The sequence below is a fragment of the Stegastes partitus genome, unplaced genomic scaffold (assembly GCF_000690725.1).
Source record: "Stegastes partitus isolate 25-593 unplaced genomic scaffold, Stegastes_partitus-1.0.2 Scaffold999, whole genome shotgun sequence".
Taxonomy (NCBI): domain Eukaryota; kingdom Metazoa; phylum Chordata; class Actinopteri; family Pomacentridae; genus Stegastes; species Stegastes partitus.
In genome coordinates this window covers 243,682-265,716 of record NW_007578730.1, presented here as the reverse complement: position 1 = coordinate 265,716, position 22,035 = coordinate 243,682, and the positions used below count along the sequence as shown (strand labels likewise).

The 22,035-nt window shown below is 42.4% G+C and overlaps 1 protein-coding gene across 1 annotated transcript; it reads right to left on the bottom strand.

The window, feature by feature from the left end:
* Positions 1-55: 55 nt before the first annotated feature.
* Positions 56-21,223, bottom strand: LOC103366961 (integrin beta-1-like; the record flags this gene model as incomplete). The annotated part of the gene is made up of 10 exons (XM_008294836.1): positions 20,899-21,223; positions 4,357-4,423; positions 3,869-3,954; positions 3,511-3,730; positions 3,252-3,422; positions 1,654-1,892; positions 1,183-1,338; positions 982-1,077; positions 490-579; positions 56-251 (listed from the first exon to the last, which is right to left on the bottom strand). Coding segments are annotated over exons 2-10 (1,321 nt in total), but the record flags the coding sequence as incomplete, so codon positions are not given.
* Between the last annotated feature and the right edge of the window lie 812 nt (positions 21,224-22,035).

Genomic DNA, 22,035 nt, shown 5'->3' with positions numbered 1-22,035 from the left:
GGCTTTAATGTAATATTATATCTTATAGTGATGTATGCTTTGCCAGCTGACTGACTTATTCGCCATTTGGCAAAGTACAACAATACCAAAAGCCTCTCTATAACTCTCACCGGAACCCCCATGGAGATATTGGAGCACTTCCGTCCATTTTCCCCCTCGCTAACCACTCCGTTCTTGCAGCGGGATGTGTACGCTATGGTCACTCCTTCTGGAAGCTTGCTGTTCTCCAGAATAACCTCAGATGAGAGCGACTGCCAAAACACAAGAGATAATAATACGAATGTTGTTATTTCGTGCACTGGAATGTCATCTGGTAGCTTTGTTTTGACAGCGTACAATACACAAAGGCTTAGCTCACTATTAAATCAGAATATCTGCTTGGAAAAAGTCTTGAACATCTAATCAGTCAGAATGTTGAATGCTGTAATGTGGTTTGTGCAAGTTAATGACAACCTGATCAAAGAGCAAAAAGCTCCACAGTGTACTTACGTTGTACGCATCTATAATGAGGTTGATTACATTGCTTGAGTTGGCAGACAGAGTGCCCACTGCAGACTTTGGTATCAGATTTTTCAGCTCCTGTTGAGAGAAGAAAAGTTCAGAAGAGAGACGTGTCAAAACTCTGTGAAACTTATGTTCTCTGGAAGCCACACAAGATCCAGAATTCTTCTCTATGAGCGTTCACACACTGTTGGTTCAGCTGCGATACACAAATACAACTATGAGCAAAGTTAGTGAGACTCAGACAGAGCTGGGTAAGACTGGCCTGAAAAGCAACTGCATAGTAGCTGAAGGAAATTATCTGAACTTCAAGGGGGATGCTATCTTTAACTTGCAGCAGATGCCTGAGCCCAGCTGGATGCACTGGACATCTTCCAAACACACATATGCACAAAGAAGGAATGAGGAAGTGTATGGTCAAAAAGAATAAGATAAAAAAGGAAGCATCAGAGAGAGAGAGAAGAAGACAAGACAACTAACCTGGTAAACAGGCTGGAACTCCTCTGTGACTGCAAAGATCGTTTGAATGTTGTTGTCGCTCAGCTTTTGAACCAGGTGGGCAATGGAGGGATAATCCTTAAAAAGAAGATGGAAGAGAAAAGTCACATTTACAACACAACACAGCCAACACAAGTAACCTTTAATAAAAAAAAAAGGTCAGAGCAGCATTCAACAACTTACATAATAGTGGCTCATTGTGTAAATATTGTCCTCCAAGTGACATTTTCCATCATTAGGCAGTACGATGCCCCCCAGCTTGCCATCTCCAGCAAAGTGGAAGCCAGCATCAGTGGAGAACACCAGCAGACGGGTCACATTCCTCCAGCCAATCTGGTCCTGATACATGTTGATAAAGGATAAAACACATTGTTGGCAAAGTAGTTTGCTATCAGCTCTCGTAAATAAGCGGATACCTGAGCAGCTTAGAATGTGACACCAGAACTTTTAATCATTATTGTATCCAAACATTTCCTCATAAACAGCAAGACTCATAAAGTTTCTTTTCACACATCACCACATAAACACTTTTACTAGCACTCGATCCCTCCAAGCAAGTGCTGGAACGGTGGGAAAATTGCCTTAAATTGTGAACCTGAGTTTGACAAGCCCACAGGATCACTGAACAGCAAAGTTTCCTTTCTTTTTGCTTACCCCACACACAGCCACTTGCATGATGGCATCAAAGCCTCCCTCAGGAGAGTCCAGGTTTCCAGAGATGTGCTGCTGGCCCACCAGGGTGTTGAACTTCTTGCCATCGCTGGTCAGCTTTAGTACGTTCTTGTAGCTGAACGGGCTGGTGCAGTTCTGGTCGCCTGTGCAGGGATTCAGCAGCTTGGCTGGAGTGGTGCTGATGTATGGCATGACTGTCTTCTCCACAAATGAGCCGAAGCCTTTGGAAGAAAGTTGGACAGAGAAAGTCAACAAGCGATTTGGGTAACGAGATGCTTGGTTTGACATTGGGCGTGATAGTCAAATCGGCGTCAAATTAATTTAAAGGAGGTCACTGAAGTCTGTTTGTGCAGATCAGAACAAGGTCATTCAAACATGGGTGGCACCAAACACTCACAGCAGAACACCTGGAAATACAAACCAGTCAATCCACTGTGTGAGGTTTTGAGAGGAAACCCCCTTCCCCCCACCCTGTATACCTTAATGAACAATGCTGAATAAATGTAGAAATGTCAACAGAGCAATAAAGATAACATTCATTTATTTTACCACTAGTATTATTGATGTTTGTCTTACGCCTGTGTGAAGGTTAATTAATTCTAAACAACTCATTCAATAATTGGAGGAAGGATGCCATGCTGTTACTTTGAACTGTTTTTAACAATCTGTATGCTTACACTTTGGTACATTTGCTCCACTGAAAGTATTTCAAACTAGCTTCTCATTACTCTGAGAACATCACATTGCACCTCACTCTGTATCTTTATGCATGTCTCTGCATGTCATTTCTCCCCACATTTTGAAAATCTAAAATATTAGACTAACAATGACTCCAAAATAGTTTAAATACTATAGTTTTTACTGTTCTTATAAATTGTGGGGGAAAAAAAGTACCCCTGCACCTGTAGTCGTTCCAAAGAATGTGATATTAGTTGAATGTTAGTTAAACTTCAGGCCATTATGAGCCAGTGTCTCAGTCGGTAGAGCGGGTTGGAGGTTTTGGCAGTTCCTCCTTCTGTCCACACGCCAAAGTGCCTTGGGCAAGACATTAAAGTGCAAGCTGCTACCTATGGTGTGGGAGCATCTTGCATTGGTGGTGGAGTGTGTGTGTGAATGGGTGAATGAGTGGTAAAAACGGTAAAGAGCTTCGCAAACTGCTAAGATGCTACGTAACTAATGTTCTTGTGTAATTAGGCTGCATGAAAATAGACAAACCAATGAAAAATGTGGCATCCTCTTGTCTGACTCACTGGATACAGACTGATGGTACAGGCTTGCCATTGGCTTTTCACTTCTGCTATTTATGTGTTACCGTTTAAAAATCCCCCTCACTACAGGAAACAACAACATCCAGGGAGCAATTTAGTCTTAAGGCTGCTTGTTTTTTTGGAAGTTAGCCAATTTTATGATAATGTTTGCCTCCTTGCATGCAAAAGTTCCACCAAAACAATTTCCACGATTTGAGGGCACATCATTGCTGCATTCTTAGCATAACTGCACATGACACGACTATGACTGGTTTAAAGAAAAACTTACACGACCTACAGCATTCTGTCCAACTACACGAGTATAACCTTTACCTATCTTGAAGTCAGAGGTGATCTTAGACATCTCCAGCATCAGACTGGTTCCCAGGTTCTTGACGTTCTCCAGATCATCCTTCATGGAGTAGGACAAGTCCATCAAGTAGTACAGGTCGATGGGATAATCCTCTGCTCGTTGGAACGTCAGGTTGAAAGATTGGGGCTCACCTACATGAAGGTGCCACCATTAAAATAACGTGTCATAGTTATAATTATTTACGCAAAACAAAGCTGCATTAATGACATGTTAACTCACCAGATCGAAGGGTAAGGCTTAGTTTCTGAGGTTGGATCTGAGTGATGTCCTCTGGCTTCAGTTTACCTGCTCCTTTTCCGCGATTAGTCACCGTCTTGTTCTTGAGGATATTCTGTTCTCCATGTGGGTTCTCAATCATTGCCTCAGTGCAGCCCCTTTTTATCAGAGACTGCACCTCATCACAACGGCTCGACACCGTCTCACCCTGTTTCAGGAAGTCCTAGGAGCAGCAGCAGCACAAAGGCGAAATCTGTTTATTTTTCAGAAGGCTACTCAATGTGAAAGGATATGCACATAATAATGGCATCAAACTGCAGCACTCAGCAGCGAATACAGCTGACAGCTTCGATTCACGTACCGGGTCTTTACACCAGCCACATTTGGCTCCAGCCTGGATGCACTCCCCACAGTATTTCGCATTGGCATCCGTGCACTCGTTCCCCTCTAGATGGAAAACAAAGAGAGAGAAAGAGTCAGAGAGAGCAGCGGTACAGCACAGCCCCTGCAAAGTAAGCATCCCAGTTAAGCCCCCCGTGTTTACACATCAGTTCATCTGGAACACCGTGTGGCTCGACGGTAATTGGAGACAGTATATTCCATCTTTTCCATTATCGTCTCTGCTCTGTGATGCTGAGGTCGAGCTCCGGTTGCTCTGATTATTGACATCATTAAGGTAAAGTAGCCAGCTTCCCTCTTCAAGGAGGGACTCATCAATATGACTGGCATGTTTGCCATACAAGCTGACATTAACAAACTGACATCATGTAGCAAAGGAGGGTTGTTAGAGCAGCACAGTGTGTAAGTCAGTCTTATTAAACAATATGAGATGCAGCAGAGAAATCCTACCTTTCTGAGCATGACAGGAGCAGAACACTCCAAACAGTATCGACACCAAGATCAGCTTCACGGCCATCTGAAAACACAAGAAAAGATATTTTTAAGTGTGATGATCTTAAAATAAATAAAGCGACTGTGGTTTTGAAAAGCAATGTGCGATTTGTGATTATGTTTTTTTTATTGAAAATAACCCCTCTCGTGTTTGGTAGCTTGAAAGCTTTAATGTATAATTTCCCTGGACAAAAGGGTCCAGGGGAGTGAGAAAGAAGCACAGAGAGATGACAGATTGAATCTGTAAATGCCCCGGTTATAATTGGAGGTAATAAATTATCCTGCGACGGGGGCTTGGCTATTCTCAGTCGGTCGCAGGGTAACAGGCGGCTAATTCAATTCAGACCACTTTCACACGCAAACATGCACACACACACACACCACACCACACACCACACACACACACACACACACACACACACACGTACTCGCTCACATTAACTTGCCCCTAGCTCGGACTGCACCTCCTTTTTCCCTGACAATCCTTTTTACTGTAAATAGCATCTGCTCCCTGGAGTCAACCCCTCTCTTGTCGTGTGTATTGATCCTTCGTCTGGCTGCAGGCCCTTTGGTCAGCCATATCAATGCATCTTGGCCTACTCTTAATGCAAAGCTCATGACTTACTAATGATAAGAGGACTGGAAGGCATCTCCCTGCACTAAAAGCCTGATTTGAGAACAGTCTACAACCTGGCGGTAGCTCTGTGAGGATGCATTTATGGATAGTTTAGTTTGAGCTAAACCTTGTGCAGCATGCTCACAACACGAACATGCTGATGTTTCACTCATTTTATATTCAAACACTGTGTCAGCGCTGCTGCATTTGCTGATTAACGAAAAAAGGGAGTATTTTCACATTTTCACGCACCAGAAACTCATTGGACACTGTGAAGTTTTGACTTGAAGATCGTGTCAGTGGAAAACTTGAGAAATCAGCAAAGCTATTATTACAATTCATCCTGCTGGGATCATGACTGTCGACCAAGTTTTCAGGCCATCTGTCCAGTAGTTGCATAAATATTTCAGGCTGGACCTAAGTGGTCATAGTGATGCAAAAAATGTCAACCTCACGGAGGCGCTGTCTTGCTTGAAGAGCCCTCTCATCCCCAAACTGTTTCTAAGGGATTTTTGCTCCTGTCACATTCGTATTCATGGTTGGCTCATTTTTTATTCGCACAGTTATAATGCCATGAAAAAGCTTTTTGTAAAAAAAAGAGTTAAATTCTTATTAATGTTACAAAATTTAAAAAAAAAATTAAATCAACATGTAGAAACTTTCTAAGTCCCCACAGATGTTACCACTACTGGAAATAAAGTGGTGATTCTCCATACTATAGGTGTTTCACAACTAACATGTTTAATGTGCTTGTTTCCTATCTGCTGTGTGTAATTCTGGCCAAAAAAGTCCCGACATTTTTGTTATGCTGCTGACTTACAGCTGAGTCACTAATGGCTTCATGGTGGTGCTGAGGAGCGCATAATATTTTGCTTTTCATAGCATCTAGTTCCTGTAAAGGCTTTATCTTTTGGAATTGTTTAGACTAGACATGCAGAGTAAAGTGATTTTAAAGTAAAAGCTTAAACTTTGGTTTGGTTGTTCTGACAACAAAACTGGGAGTCACACATGATTACTTCAAGGACATTTGGAGCGTTGAAAATCCAATAAGTCTTGTATTTGTTCCAATTTCTTGCCCTGATAAATGGTGTATTTTTTGTCATTTTGGTGATTAAAAAAAGCCTTTTAACCCCGCTGGTGGGTTTTCCGGTTCAGAGGGTTAATAAAAACTTAGTGCTGCTTGATAAAACCCCCAAACTCTCATGGTCAAGGTGGTGCTATGGGAGAAAATAGGAGATTATGATTATTAAGATACACTGCGTGGGCATCATGAATGTTTGCAGCAGTAGCAGAAGTGCTTTCTCACTAGACCGTCCCTTGAGTCACACTGCTAGCAAGCTAAAATTGTCTGAGAACACTTGCCGGGGTTTGAGGTTACAACCTTATTAACAATAAATGGTCATGAGAACGGAGCTGAGGTTATATTTATGCTCCTAAAGTCAACAGATTTTAAGTGATGCTTGCCTGTGATTGTAAATTCCAAATTTCCGCAGCTGCCTCAGAAGATTTAGTTAGCACTGACATGCTTTTGGGATTCTCAACACCTTTCATTGGCAGTTCTAGGAAGCTACAGCGGGGAAGGCTCCTCCTCCAGAGAGATGCTAAATCAATGGCCTGATATTGTATTGAGGTGCAGCAGCCAGCAAGGATCAGCATGTGCCCAATCTAATTAACATGTGGAATGTTTAACTGATATCCCTCCTGACCATAAATCACAAACTCATGGGGAGTCGTTTCTAAGAGAATCCCCACAGAAGCTAATGTCTGCCACATTGGATATTGAAGCATGAGGTTCAAATTAGAGTCAGGCAGACGGTGCTAAAGTGACAAAACCTTGTTTCTATACTTTCAGAACACTGGCTGTTGGTGGCTATTCATAGAGGCTACATTAAAAGACTGCATTCCCTTATACTGTGGTAAAGGAAGCCCTGACGTTCAGCGTGCATGCTGTTGACTGATGCATTCCTGAGTGCCTGTGTGAGTCCGTTTATATAGACACAGAGGGGCAGACGGCCTGTCTGCAGCCCCCCAGATTAGATCAGGCTTGAATCTCCACTGCTGTACACGGCCAGTGTGTGTTTCCATGTGAGATAAAAACCATATCTAACCTGGTTCTGCCACTCTCAACCCATCACCACTGCCCCACTGACTTTGATCACAATAAAGAGGTCGCAACATCTTTATGTGCCGACCTGAAATTAAGCAACTGTATGTTAAAATAGAGATCAAACTGTTTGACGTATTGTGAAAGTTTGTGACTTTAAGTACAGTCGATACGCACGATAAACAACTGATTTCAGTGGAAACCAAGCTTAAACTGAAGGAATTTAAGTTCACATTCCTCCTCTAACAAAACCACACACTCAGATATTTTCTTTTCGTTCTTGCTGGGGTTCCGTCTTCGGCTCTGGTTTGCAGTTCCAGGGGATCATTCAAATGCAAACTACAGCAATAAAATTCCAGCGAGGTGTCAAGTTAGAAAAATAACTATGTTTTCTTCAATCCCGTGAAGCTTAGCAGCTGCACAGAGGAATGCTTAGTAAAAACTACAATAAAATATAGAGCTGAAGTCAGAGAGCAGCCCAAGAAAGAACTGGGAGCAGGATGTTATGCTGCCTTTAAGTGCCCCTCGAAGGCTCAGAGTTCAGAAGTCGTAAATAAAACTCGTCAACATATGAAGGAGGTTTAGGTTAACATGGACACGATGATAAATTCAAATTCAGAGTTTTTAAAAACAGCACACAAACAACATGGATATGGGGTGTGATATACGGTTGGTAGCTCTGGGAAAACCTCGTTAGCACAGCTTGAGTTAATTTTTGGAATCTGGAATCTTCCCTGAAGAGTTAATCAGTCTCACATTGAAAATGTGAGTTGAAATAATGCAATTAGAAAATCCAAAAGGCTATAACTCTGCCTTGTCAAACGCTATATCTGTCAGAAATCGTTCAGCCTCAGTTCACACACTTAAGAATCTAACTTCAGTTTGCCATCATTTACCAACAACACGACATCTGAACCTTTTTTTAAACCAGTCCAGCTTCTGGAGTCAGATTTGTCAGCACTGTTTCTAATATTTACATTTCTGTGCAATCACATCAAAAGCTTTACAACTCCACTTTAAACAAAAACCAATGGGACAGTTGCTTGGTTTTTAACAACTGTGATCGTAGAGCTGAAGTTAACTATCTGTCTCCCCATATGTCAACAAACTGACAGAATATTAGACATAATTACCCAAAAAATTCTATTCCAACATAGAAAAGCAGAAGGTGCTCACATTTAGGAGGCTAGACCAGATAATTTGTGACAGTTTTGCTTGAATTATTAACAGACCATTGATTGATTGATTGATTACTTGACTAATTGTTGCAGAAGTGCCCCTAACAATCCTGGGAGCTACTGCAGTTCTCTTGATATGACTTGGTACTAAAATCAAGTCTTCTATTAGATATTATTCAACTTATTTTGCAGATGCGATCTCAAAAGTTCATCTGCGGTGAAAAACAACCGTGCGGACATCCGACAATCGGACTTCCTGGCTCCACAATGCACTATTGACGACTTGCTGGAGGTTCAGTGCATGTTTTGTTGCGGTCATAGATGCTTAGTTGGGAATAACAATATTTCCCAAACTCCCTGACAACGGCCTCACGCTGCACTCCTCAGCGGGACTTCCACGAACCACAACGCTCAGAAACCATACGAACAAATAAAATAATGTCAAAAACACACTGTTGCATCACTGAGTAGCATCACTTTAAGTAACAGTCCCTTTGACTTATGAGGTTTGAGGAGTGCATTCTACAAAAAGTACACTTTTACAGTCATCTTGGATATTTTTGATGCAACACAGATATGGATCTAAATTGGTAATGTGCGGAAGGGAGGGAGGGATGAGACCTATTAGAGAGCTGTTTGCATAAAAACCACAACTCTCAAATGGATTTGTAGATAGAAAGCATAGGAACACAGATACGTGCCAGACAGCTTCCTGACTGCAGCAACACAGACCAACCGTGGTTTTTCTTCTACAACACAACACTTTATCTGGCTTCTTGTCGCTCTCCCACTCAAACACCAGCACACACACATGCATGCTTTACTCTCAGTGTCTATTCACTTGTCACACACACACACCTGAACTGTGACTAATGGCAGCCTGGTGTTTTATGGGCTTTCCAAAGCTCTATCAGTTGGCAGGAGAAGGTGATGCATGGCAGATATTGTGGTGCGTGACTAAAACGGGCTGAGCTTCTCAGGCATTCCTGAGAGACTCAACGCTGCCCGACCAGGATAGTAACCTGTAATACTGTTACTGCACTTTGGGGGAATGTGAGCTGAGGCACCCATGATGCAGGGAAACTGGATTTGTAACACCCCTGTTCATAAACCCCCCCCCCATTTCCCAATTTGTATTTCAGTGTATAAACATGACTGGAAATAATCTGAAATTATTTATTCATCTAAGCAACGATTCTGCACACCGGTTCATCTGCAGACAGCTTTACGATATGAAACTGTCTCTGTGCACTGTCCTACATTATAATAACATTAAACAACATTTTAACTTGGGTGTCCACAGGAGGATTCTGCGTGAAAACCTGCAAGTGTAGAACACCCGACTTTGTTGAGCAGACCTGAGCTGTGAAAGACTGGATTTAATTTCCTTTGACTTGAGCTGCATTTGCAAGTGCTTAGAAGTACTTACTTCAGCAAGCACCGCCATGAATAATGACCAGCGGAGTCAGGGAGAGAAGCAGCTCGACACAGTAAAGCATGCAGTGCAGCAGTAAAGAAGTGGTGGCAGCTCAGAGTCACAGTGCTCTTTGTAGCGCAAGGCCCGGTCCGGCCCTCGCTCAGAATGGCTGTTCTTCTCAACTCTGTGAAAAGGAGGAATGGAAAAGAAGGAAAAACAGGAAAGGGCGGCGCACAGCTCAGAGGGAAAAGGGGCAGCCTCAAGTCCAAAGGAAAGGATCTGGCTAACTTTCCTCGCTTCTGCTGAGTTAGTCCTTTAGTCTCTTCTAATCCTGCCTCCTCCATTTACACATTACAGAATATAAAAAGTATTTTAAATGGAATATTTATGAGTTTATTTGGTAAAAAGCAACTAAGTGGATACAAACAGCTCTGCGTGTCTTAGGTGTCTTGACTTTATAGACGATGAAAGTGAATATTTCATTAAAACATTCCTACATGTGTTCACTCACTCCTCTGTTGTCTGTGGCATATCTTTGGCATCCTATACTCCCATCCTCCCTCTTTCTCTTCCTCATTTTCTTCATCTCTCTCTCTCCCTCCTCCCTCGCTTCGCCCACACAATTGCTCAGTTCACTCCCTCCACCATGAGTAGAGCCAAACCAGTGGCCCCTTTGACTCCACATACCCTTCAAACAACGCAGAGTGGGGAACATGTCTGAGCTCTGAGACGTACAAGCCGCCCGACAGAACTGAAGGAGAATACCAAACAGTGTCCGTCTGTGTCTCCGTCCACCCCCACCGCCGCTTCCCACCGCCATCCGGAGGACCCTCTCGCCGCAGACAAAAGCAATGAATCAGGCTGCCCTCTGAGACCATGACAGAGGGTCTGATCCTTAAAGTGTTCCCACTAACCGTCCCCTCTTTGCTAGAAGAGCCTCCGTGTGATAAATAATACTAATGAGACGGATGCTGATGCCTTTAATCTTTTGGTGCTCCTTTGCTCCTAAGACACTGATATTAGTTTCCAATGTGAATTTTCCATGCAAGAAAATAGAGAGAAATACTCTAGATGATAGAGGTGAAGGCACAAATGACTAGAAATGTCAACATAGTTTCCACATTACATAAGCCTTCCAGTTTTCATACTATCCTTCAATAGAAGAAGCTTTGAGAAATGGAAAAAAAGTTTGGGAGAATTGAACAGAAAGAGTTGGAGTGGAACAAGTGAGCGAGCAAAGGATGAGGAATGCATCTCATCTGGCTCCATCTGCATCCGTTATTTTTAGCCTCAAAAATGCAGGTATGTGTCAGTGACAGTAGTTTCTATTTCTGTTTTCACAATAAGAGAAAATGAGGAGTTGTAACAGCAGCTAACAAGCTATTCATTCTATCACAGGGAAAATATGAAATGTTGAGGTGGCTTGAATGTCACATACTGAATGATCCAATGCACTGCACAAGCAAATCTGTCCATTATCTATATAATCCCCACTAGGGTCACGGGGGGCTGGAGTCTATCCCAGCTGACTCAGGGTGAAGGCAGGAGACACCCTGGACAGGTCACCAGTCTATCACAGGGCTACACTTAGAGACAAGCACACTCACATTCACACCTACGGACAATTTAGAATCACCAATTAACCTCAACATGTTTTTGGACTGTGTGGGAGGAAGCCGGAGAACCCGGAGAGAACCCACGCTGCACGGGGAGAACATGCAAACTCCACGCAGGAAGATCCCCAGACAGTAGTGATGTAATAACTGTGTACCTTGCATATAGGAGAAGAAGTCATAACAGCAACAGGCAACGTTGCTAACGTTGATAACATGGTGCACCACTGCTTTTAGCATTAGCTGGAGAAAAACCACAGGGTGCACCCATGCATGCAGCATGTTTCATGCACACCCTGAACGACAGGCTCACAGAGAGGGCTGGGAAAAACTTTAGGTTTTTTCTTGACGGTCAATCAGCCTCCTGACGCGACAGCACAGTATGTTCGATGGCCAGAACAACACTGTTGCTTGAAACAAATAAGACAAATAAAAGCTCAAGTTGCATCTGAAAGTGGTACGACAAAGTTATCTGCCTGTGTTTGTGGGACTTGTGGCTCTAGAATATCGCTGATATGATGAACACTTCCAGGACTAGTTGTGCTGTTGTACTACTGTAGCAGATCACTGTCAGTCAGAATGGCCCTCTGAGCTGGGCAAGATGATGAACTATCAGTTAGCAAATGAGTTATCTTAGCTGCTAAGGGGACACTGAATGTACGCAGTGTATTCAAGATAAATAAGGCAAGAAACGACCGAGGCTTCTTTGGGCTTCTAAAGAAAGTAGAATTTGACAGACAATGTGCAGAAATACAACAAAAACATGTTTATCATGTTCAGGCAGGTGACAGTTGAGGAGTTTCATAAAAACTGTGAAACACAAGTAACAGCTGTAACAGCCTCTGCTCTTCACAACTCTCCAGCTGACAAGCGTCACTTCTGTCAAGGTGGTTCACCATTAGTCAACAGTGCGAATTTCCTTGTTAGGCCTTGTTTATGCTCCCTTGAGGACGTGCACAGTGACAGGTGCCGACACCATGTGCAGTTGTTTTACATTATGTTTTCATATATGTGCCGGCGCTTAAGCAATCAACACATGTACACTACTGCTGAGCTACAGCCCTGGTAGTGGCTGCATGGACCGTCTTCACGCCGACAAACATTTTTGGCTGCAGATTTTTCCACATGTGCTCTCGCAGACTCTGGAAGATGATCAAATCATTACTATGCAGACCCTGGTGGACCCTTGCAGACTTGCAGATGCAGAAAGTATAATACTGGTCCACTGACTTTTGTGATTCAATCGGATCTTTGTGCATTTTTTTGTGTTTTCTATGCTTTACTGAAAATATACCAAACTATGACTTGAAAATCAAGGCGCATACCAGTTTGTTAGTTTTAAGTACAGTCCATGTGTGCCACTGTTAACGGTTAAAGCTGTGACACATCATTGTATTAGAAAAGCTGCTGAAGTGTTAACTGCTCAAACTAAATGGCATCATAGCACAAACAGGATGCATGTTTTCTTGTCCAGGATGTACAGCAGTAAAAGTGTTTCAGGTGTTGTCAAGCATTTTCCTAAACGGTTTCCTCAGAGACCCATAATTATGCACATGTGATAGTTTAATAGAATAATGAAAGCAGTAGCTGCAGCCTAAATTCCAGTTTTATCAGTAGTTAACAGACAGCCTGTTGCGGGTCTCTGCTCTGCTTTTCACACAAAACACTTAGCCACATATGTTGTCTTGCAGCCTGCCAACATTCCCCTTGTGTATGACAGAGGCTAAAGATACACTTCTGGGGGAGGGATACTGCCTTGGAAGGACTTTCCAACTTTTCCAGTCACAAAATCCATAACACTTCAGCAGAGCTGGCTTCTTCTCTGCACCCGAAATACATTCTCATTGAACAGGGATCACATCTCATAACATCTTGTCCTCCCACAGCAGTTGAGTAGAAACAATCGAGGCAAAACCACAACCCTTGGAAGAAGGCCAAGTACATATCACTATTCATAGCCCCATCTCTGTGTTGAAAATAACTGTGCAGTGCTAACAAGTTATTTCTGACTGTCCTCCCCACCTGCCCTCTGCAATCACTCTAAAACATCGACTAAATCACAAGAGACACAAAATCCAACCTGGTGCACAACTCTGCCTCAAACCCACGGCGACATAAACAATTTACAGGCAGTCTAGTTGTGTGTGTGGTGAAATTTCTGCATTCTGTGTCACTTTTGATCAAATGCTACAGCTGTCTAAATAAGGGGCAGTATCTTGACGGTAGCTTAGCTTTGCCCAAACATCTGTAAAATCAGACATTTTTAGTGAGCCATCTGTTTTAAAGTTTATTGTAATCCCATAAAAGTAGATCTAGAGACGGCAGCAGCATTGAGTTCTCACCACCAACTACCAGGCGAGCTGGAGGCGGGTGTTGGGAGTCTTGTGGGGTAGCCTGGCTGTGGCAACGTGAGCCCAGGGCTCAGCCTGTGGAGCTGGGAGCTGTTGTACTGTAAGCCTCCCCAAACTCCCAGTCTTTGCTGAGTCTGCCCTTCCTTTGCTGAAACACAGGAAGCTCAACTTGATCACACAGGAAGCCTGCATCAAGAAGCCTGGAAATTGGCCAAATCTCCCCCTTGAAGCCATGAAGATGACATATTTGGTGTTCAGTGGGAAAAAGAACATAAAGACCGACAGAGAGAAAGGAGAGACGGGACGACACCGCTCTGATACAAAGAGATGAAAAAGTTGTGAGCTGCCAAAACGGCAGCATATTGTCTTTGTGAATAAAGCGTGTCTGATCTGAACGTAAACCAGGCCATCGCTGTAATCTAAGCTCTGGGAAAAGCTAAACAAGCCTGGAAACTGCCTCAAACAATGCCAGTGACACAGCCAAAGGACTTCACTGGAAATTAACAAATGGCTGACACTCAAAATAAATCTCTGGGACAATCTACAAAAATCAGTGCAGCACCTGTGCTGCTGAAACAGTGAGAGGAATCATTCAGATACACGACAGCAGTCTGAGTCTCTGACCAATATTTGCAGCTGTGAAGTGATTAATGAATAGTCTGTTGGGATGGAGACGAGAGTAAACAGTGTTCATGTAGAGCTAATGGTTCCAACAGTCTGTCTGCTGGAGAAAAGCTGCTGCTGCTGCTGCTGAGGGACAAACTGGATCTGCTAAAAACAGGTCAAGTTCAAAGGTTCAGGTTGGCTTTTAAATTCAATGTTAAATGAGACTGATTGAATTTTAGAGACAGCACAACGACATACAAAGTTAAAGGAAAGATGTAATTAGCTGTAAATGAACCTGGATGATGCAAATCGACAGGACATGTATGTGCCCATATCCAACATCTGGTAGTGTTGACCTAAAAAAGTGGCCAACCAGTTCAGGAATCATGAAGGTATTAAGGTCCTAAGTGAGATTTAAAAAAACAAAAAAACAAAGAACACTACATGAAAAGTACTGCATCAGAATCGTTGTTGCTAATCACTAATAGATGACAGAAAGAGACCATCAAAAAGATTCCACTTGCCACTTATTATATGGGAAACAATTCATGTTTTGGTTTTTTTTTTCTGTGGAACAAACAACCATGGTACTATTTAAGCAAACTGGCATTTCCAGGGATTGAGTCCTGAAAAAATAGTTTGGTTGTTACGATGAGGACTTGTGTTGGTTAAGGTCCTCTATCTAATTCTTGTAGTTTAATCGTAGCAACTGGATTTGTGTGAGTTCCTTGAAGATGTTCCACCTCTCATCCAAGAGGCTTCATCAGTTCTGACTGACTAGTTGGGAGTTCTAGATATCCTTAAGGAGCCATTGACATTCACATTGTTGTCCAGTTGCTCCGATTAAACTACGAGAATAACCATGACCTGGATGACTGAGAATTTTCACACACACGTCCTCTATCTAACTTTTTTAACTGATGCAAAAAGGTTAAAATCCATCTTGAGGCAGAAGTGATTGTCTGCACAAAGTCTCAGAGCGAACGTCTCATAGCTGTCGAGACATTTCACAAAAAAAACCCCAAATGTAGCCTTCACGCTGGTACCAAGGAAGAGGTCAGAGAGGAGCAGCCACATAACACACATCTGTGTGAAAACAGGAACACAGAGGGCAAACTACATTACACAAGCTGTCCAACAGAAGCTAACATGCCACAGAGACTGTGAGGAAACTGCTGCATTAGTTCAGAGGCAGCGAGATATGTCAACGTTTGGTCTTAATCCGATTTTAACCTTGAGTAGGCCAGCTGTGGACACCTCCACCGTCTTTCAGTGGAGGCCCTAATGCTCGAACATGGGCACATTAATGACACTCAGATGTCTTTCATTAGGCCCCAGACTTCACACTTAAACTGCAGGGCCTCCATTTCCGCTACCAAGAGAGAGAAAGCTGTGCAGAGCTCAAACAGTAAGCACTCCACAGTTACATGTATTTCCTCAGGGGACCAGTAAAGGAATATCTGTCATGTTTAATTCTCAGAGGCTTTTTTTTTAGGGGCAACTCACTGAACATCACATTCTAAAACAAGTCTGAGCTCTGCTGTGTTTTAGTAAAGGCCTTGTACTTTTCCTGCTCAACAGCTTTTAAGCTAGACGTCCCTGAACAGAACAGCTGGTGTTGAATATAAATGAGTACAATTTAAACGTAGTTTATCTTACATTTTGTCTGAGGGTGGCTTCATTTTGCTGACAGGCTGCTAGCGACGTCCCTCATTGGTTCAATCTGCGACACTTGTTTCTGTAAAGTTCCTCAAACATCGCTGCATTTAATTTCATGAATATTGTTTTTATTGCTGATGGTGCGAAACCTTGTAATAGTGAAAAGGAACAAACTCCGACCACTTCCCGTGTCAGTGTGACTTCAAAAGAAAAAGTTTTACATTTATTTTCTCAGATGTTTGCATTGTTGGAGCATCTATGTCGTGTTAAAGCTTTTACTCTGTAAAATTCACTGAGGTACTTTTCACTGTTTAATGCCTGTGATTGAAACGGCTGAACCTGATTGAAAAAACACTAACGAGTGTCTTTAATGAAGTCGACGTGCATGGAGCTACAGTGCTGTAACGTGTTTGTGTCTCTGGACTGGAAGCCGGCTGGTGACTCACTTAACACCCCAGAGACGTCACTTTCTAACAGACCACATTCACAAACCTGGAGAACAGAGTTCACATTGTACTGGTTTTAGGTTTTACTGGAGCCGAAGGCAGAAACATTGGTAGTGATCGATGCTTGGGATGTCAGTGACTACAAAAGACCAGTTTTCTAAATGTTGAAAAGAGTTAATAACTGACTTAAAAAAAAAAAAGTACAGACAATTTAGACACAGTATACATCACAAGCACTACTTATTTATCCAAAGACATATCGTAAATTCTGGACTATAAGCAGCTACTTTTTTCGCACGCTTTGAACACTGCGGTTTAAAAGATTATGCGGCTAAGTTATGGATTTTTACGAATTTGCCTCGAGACGTAAGTAACAATGAGAGTGACAACGAAAGAGAGACTGAGGAAGTGTGTGACGAAGTAATTCTGAGGCTGTTCAATTCTGACACTGAAGAAGACGACTTTAGTGGTTTTAGTGCAGGAGGAAGATGAAGATAGAGATCAATGACTTTTCCTGGTAGGCTACTGTAGTTTTTATTTTCTTAACCAGCTGTGTTACAGGCACTGTTTGGAAAAAAGTATGTATTTATTTAAAGTAAGTATGTTAAGTATGTATGTATTTAATTAAAAGTTTAAAAAATCTTTCTGTGTAAATATCTCATGTTACAACGTGGACACCTGCGGCTTATAGACAAGTGCGGCCTGTATACGTACACAACTTGTTTTCTTTTTAAAGTTAGTGGGTGCGTCTTATATTCAGGTGCCTCAATAGTCCGGGCATTACGGTAATAACATACCCTTTTAAAAATCACCTACATATACCGACTGACCTGTCAGCGGTTGCCATCACAGAAAAGTATGCTCTTGGACATTACACATTTATTAACAACTGCAGTATACTTTTGATATTGCTGCACATATTTCACAGCTTAAGCTTCTCATTCGCTGGTTGTCTTTGTGCTGTTTGAGACTTTGACACAGTCTTAGGACAAAACAAATCATCTGAAGATGTTAATTGTAGGCAATTGAAAGACCTAATGAATAATTAACTGAAGTCAATCTGCAGATCAGCTAACGGTGGTTATTAGTTACTCTCCCAACGTGCCTTTGTCTGCCACTTATTTAAGACAATGATTTTAAAACTGTATCAAGAAAAATGAAATGTTGGAAATAATAATCAGGCAAAGTTCTGGAAAAATACCCTTTGATACCAGTGGGGCTTTAAGACTACCACGGAAATTGTTTGAGACCACTATTGTGAGGGTATTTCCCAGCTCAGAATAGACCGGTGTAAAACACTTGACTGTTATAATACAAGAGTCCCAGTATACTAACCAGCATTATATCTCTTTTGATACCCAGGTCTAGGGTTAGTGTAACAATAACTCAAACCCTGAGACATGATTTCTCAAATGCTCTAAACACAAACAAAAACTCTGCCTCAAGGAAAAAGGTCTAGACAAGGTAAAAAAAAAATCAGAAACAAATCGGATCAAATGAAAAGCAAACAAGACTATAAATCTCTGCGTGTCTCGTGGGCCGACAGCTTCAAGAGACTGACCATGTAAGTGCAAAATCAAGTTTGAGTTCAGCTTAGGACCATTGTTGCATGCCATACCCATGTCTCTCCACCCTTTTCCTGTCACTCTCTTATCTAACAGCTGGTACCAACAACGTATTCAGAGTTGATACACCGCCCTCATTTTCCCCTCCAGTACAATGTCTATTTATTTTATTACAGCTCTGTTATTGTAAGCACTGATGAAAAAGAAGCCAGCGATACACAAACTCTCTCATACCCTTGAACTGAGCAGTGTTGTGAATGAAAGGCACATAAACTTTTTTTTTTTTTCCCCCCGACTCACAGTCAAACTTTCACTGTCACAATAATAAACACAGCACGGCGGAGCTCACACTCGGCAAAAGTCCGCCGCTATTTACTACTAACATGTTTAGCTTCATTTTCTCAGCAGACCTTGGCAAACAGAGGTCAGCTTTAACCGCGCCATTCCTCCCTGGTGTTTCGGAGGCTGTTTTTAGAAGCAGGAGGCACCCCCACAAAAGGCCCAGAGGAGCAGCCAGGGAAGAGCAGAGGCAAAAGATCTGGTTGAATGTAGCTCTTGGGGTCACAAACCAAAACCAAGAGGAAGGCCCACTCCACAATTTAGCAGCAAAAATAGACAATTCTGTGCCAAAAATGATATGCAGAGGAATGGTAAAAAACAAAGGCACCAAGGGAAGTTATCATATTGTAGAGAAAATACAAAATCGCTGGACTTCTGAGAAACCTAAAAGATGCAAAAAGACTGCTAAAGGTTTGTGAGTGCTGGTTGGGAATTTGGTTCAGTGCCTACAAGTCAACAGCTCTTCTGGGATCATCGCTTGTAGACCTGCTTTCAGGTGTGTGTGGATGCGGTGGAGGTAAACGGCTGTAAAAGGCGATTATTTGTACCACTTTACGCCTCTAAGCTCGAGATGTTCCCCTGCAGCACAGCGCATGTGTTGCAGAGTGCAACCGTACACATTCATCACTTGTGTCCCAAAGGGGGCAGAGCAACACACAAACCACAGAGTGCACATTCATCACTTCCGTCTCAAGGCGACAAGTTTGCACATAAGGTGTGTGTCGCTCACCAACAACGAAACAAACGCACACATTCATGACAACATGTCCAGAAGAAAGGCCTGGGTGTGGCTCGCTGTTGTATGTGTGGAGTAAGTGGCGTCGTAAATCAGGTGGGAGCCGGGCCCCTGTTGCAGCAGCTGCTCCCCGGGGGCCTGAGGTCACATCCATTCAGCTGGTGGCTACTGGCTCCGCTACCGGCTTTCAGCTCCCCCACCGTCCTACATTTACCCTCCTCCTCAATTAGCCTCCTTCCCCTCCTCCTCCTCCTCTCCTTACTGTCCTTCCTCCGCCCCCATCGCCTTCCATATCTCCTTCCAGCATCCCCTCAGCCCTTGCCTCTCTTCCTGCCTCCATTTCCTTGATTAAACTGAGCTCTGATTCTGCACTGTGGAGTCAGCGCGGTCAGCTGCATTTATAAGGCCTTCATCATGCTGCAGATGTAGCGAGGGTAACAGGATCGCTGCTTGATCCAATCAATGGAAGCTGTGCAGCCTGTCAATCATGCCCTGCGTGGGTAATAACAAGCAGCAAGCTCTTCATGTCCTGTCAGAAAGCCACGGTATGAAACCTGATATCTGTTTTATGCATTCAGCCTTAAAACCACACACAACACATCCATAGCTGTTTGCTACAGAAGCGTTGGCTCTTCAGTGACTCATGCTTTCAGCAGTGCTAAACTCCTAACATGACCCTTCCGCTGAGCTGTCTCATGTGACGTGATCCCTGAGTAATTAGCAGAAATCGTGTGAGATCATTTGTTGAGGGTTTTTTTTTATATATGACCATCACATTAAAGATGGGAGCAGCAACAGCCTGTTGCATCTGCTGCTGCTGCAGTGCTGAAAGGATGAATAGCTGAATGGGGATCACAGTATCCACGGGACACATTGGTTTGACAGTGACACACACACACAAAACACAAAATATGACACTAAAATGTATTCAACGATACTAGATCCAACGGTGACATCAGCCACTATGACTCACGCTGCTACTGTAACAGACTGCCAACAGAATCTCATTGAATGTTCATGTACGATGATAATAGAGGCATGTTTAATCTAGCCTGCACTACACTGCACTGTACAATACTATACTATAATATACTATACTATACTATACTATACTATACTATACTATACTACACTATACTATACTATAATATAATATACTATACTATACTACACTATACTATACTATACAAAACTCTACTGTACTATATAATATTCTATACTACATTGTTCTATACTATAAAAAATCCACTGTAATATTTAATATTCTATATAATACAATAATGTGTTTTACTATGCTACTATATTATCCTAAAGCATACTATACTATAATGCACTATACTGCTGTACAAAGCTCTATACTGCAGTATACTATGAAGTACTGCACTATACTACAGTGTAAAGCACCAAGAACACCATCATGTATATTACAATACTGTACCATATCACTACACCATGCTATACTGTACTGTACTATACTGTACTACACTTTAAAGTACTCTAACATTGTGTAATACTACACAGTGATACACCATTATGAAGTATACTCCATCACACTAAACTATACATCTCCATCACTATACAGTTAAAAAAAAATCACTTTGAAACACAACATTTAAATAAATAAGCACCTTTAAAAGCTTTAAACTTCCATCTTCACCTCATAGAAAGTAAAAATACACGACAGAGTGGCCAAACAACTGAGATACACAAATTACCTTCATGTACCAGAGAACACGAGCAGGCGATGCTCACTGCTGTTCAGACTATCAACACAAATATAACGGTAACACCGTGAAACCTCATTAGTCTAGGATTAAAAACCACAAAAAAACTAATCTGTGACAAGGGGGTGACTTGTTAGCTGGCTCACCTCGGCGCTGTGTCGTTATTTCCCGGCAGCAGACGGAGGGAAGCTAGCCGTCCTCGTCCGGCTCCTGATGAGCCGCTCCGCCACCAACTATCTGCCCCGCTGGCACCGGGGGGGGACTCTGTCTCCTCCAGAAAGTCAGCGCAGGTTCGTCCCGCTGCTCATTCCCCTCAAACTCCCCCTCCACAGAGAAAACGTCTTCAGTGAGGGTGAACAAAAAGCAATTCGTGGGAGCAGTTCGGTAGCTGGGAGGAGGAGGAGGAGACGGTATCCGTCCGGACCTCTTTCCCTCGGTGTGGTCAGAGCAGAGCGGAGAGTCAGAGCCGCAGAGCCCCGCTGCTCTGGAGAGCCGCGGCGGAAAGATGGAGGCGCTGTGGCGGAGCTGTTCCGGTGTGGGCCTTCAAAATAAAAATAATAAAGACTAAACAAAATATATTGTACTGTAGCACATTTACTGTTGTAGAATTTAAATATCGTATGTACGCTATTTCATTTATTATGCACAAGTGTTACAGTAGTTTAGTTACTGTTTTATTTTTATTTGATTTGATTAGATTTTTTTGGTCTTTCTTTACTTGGCAAAGCGAGAAGAAAAAAAAAGGAAATTGTAAATTTTACTTATGAAACTCTTTGTATTGTATTCTTTTTTTCCTGCTTGCTTTTTTAAAAATAAATATTATTTTTTGCTTTTTTTTAATTTTTATCTTTGTACAACTATTCATTTTGTGTTGCTACTGTGGTCAAACTATTTCCCTTGTGAATCAATAAAGTTCATCTAGGTATAGGTCTAAATAGGAGCATGCTATTTTTATATTATATTGTGCATATTGGAGCTCTAATCCTGCCCTGTCACCTGTTTTCACAGCAGTGGCACCAGTTTTCCTTCATGCATTTACAAAGGCACAACCAGGACTTTGTAATAATTGAGGTAGAATGATTCAAATCGCATTTGTTCAAATAGCACGTTTTAAAACAACCTGAGTTGAGAGGCAACAACAAAAATGTCAAATATAAAACAGGGTAAAACTTGCAAAGTTGCAGAGCACCTAACGAGACTTGTCGGAGAAAAAAAAAAAGATGCCAAGTATCTCATGTGCACGAGAAACACGAGCACCACGTAGGTTTCATATGTGAACGGTA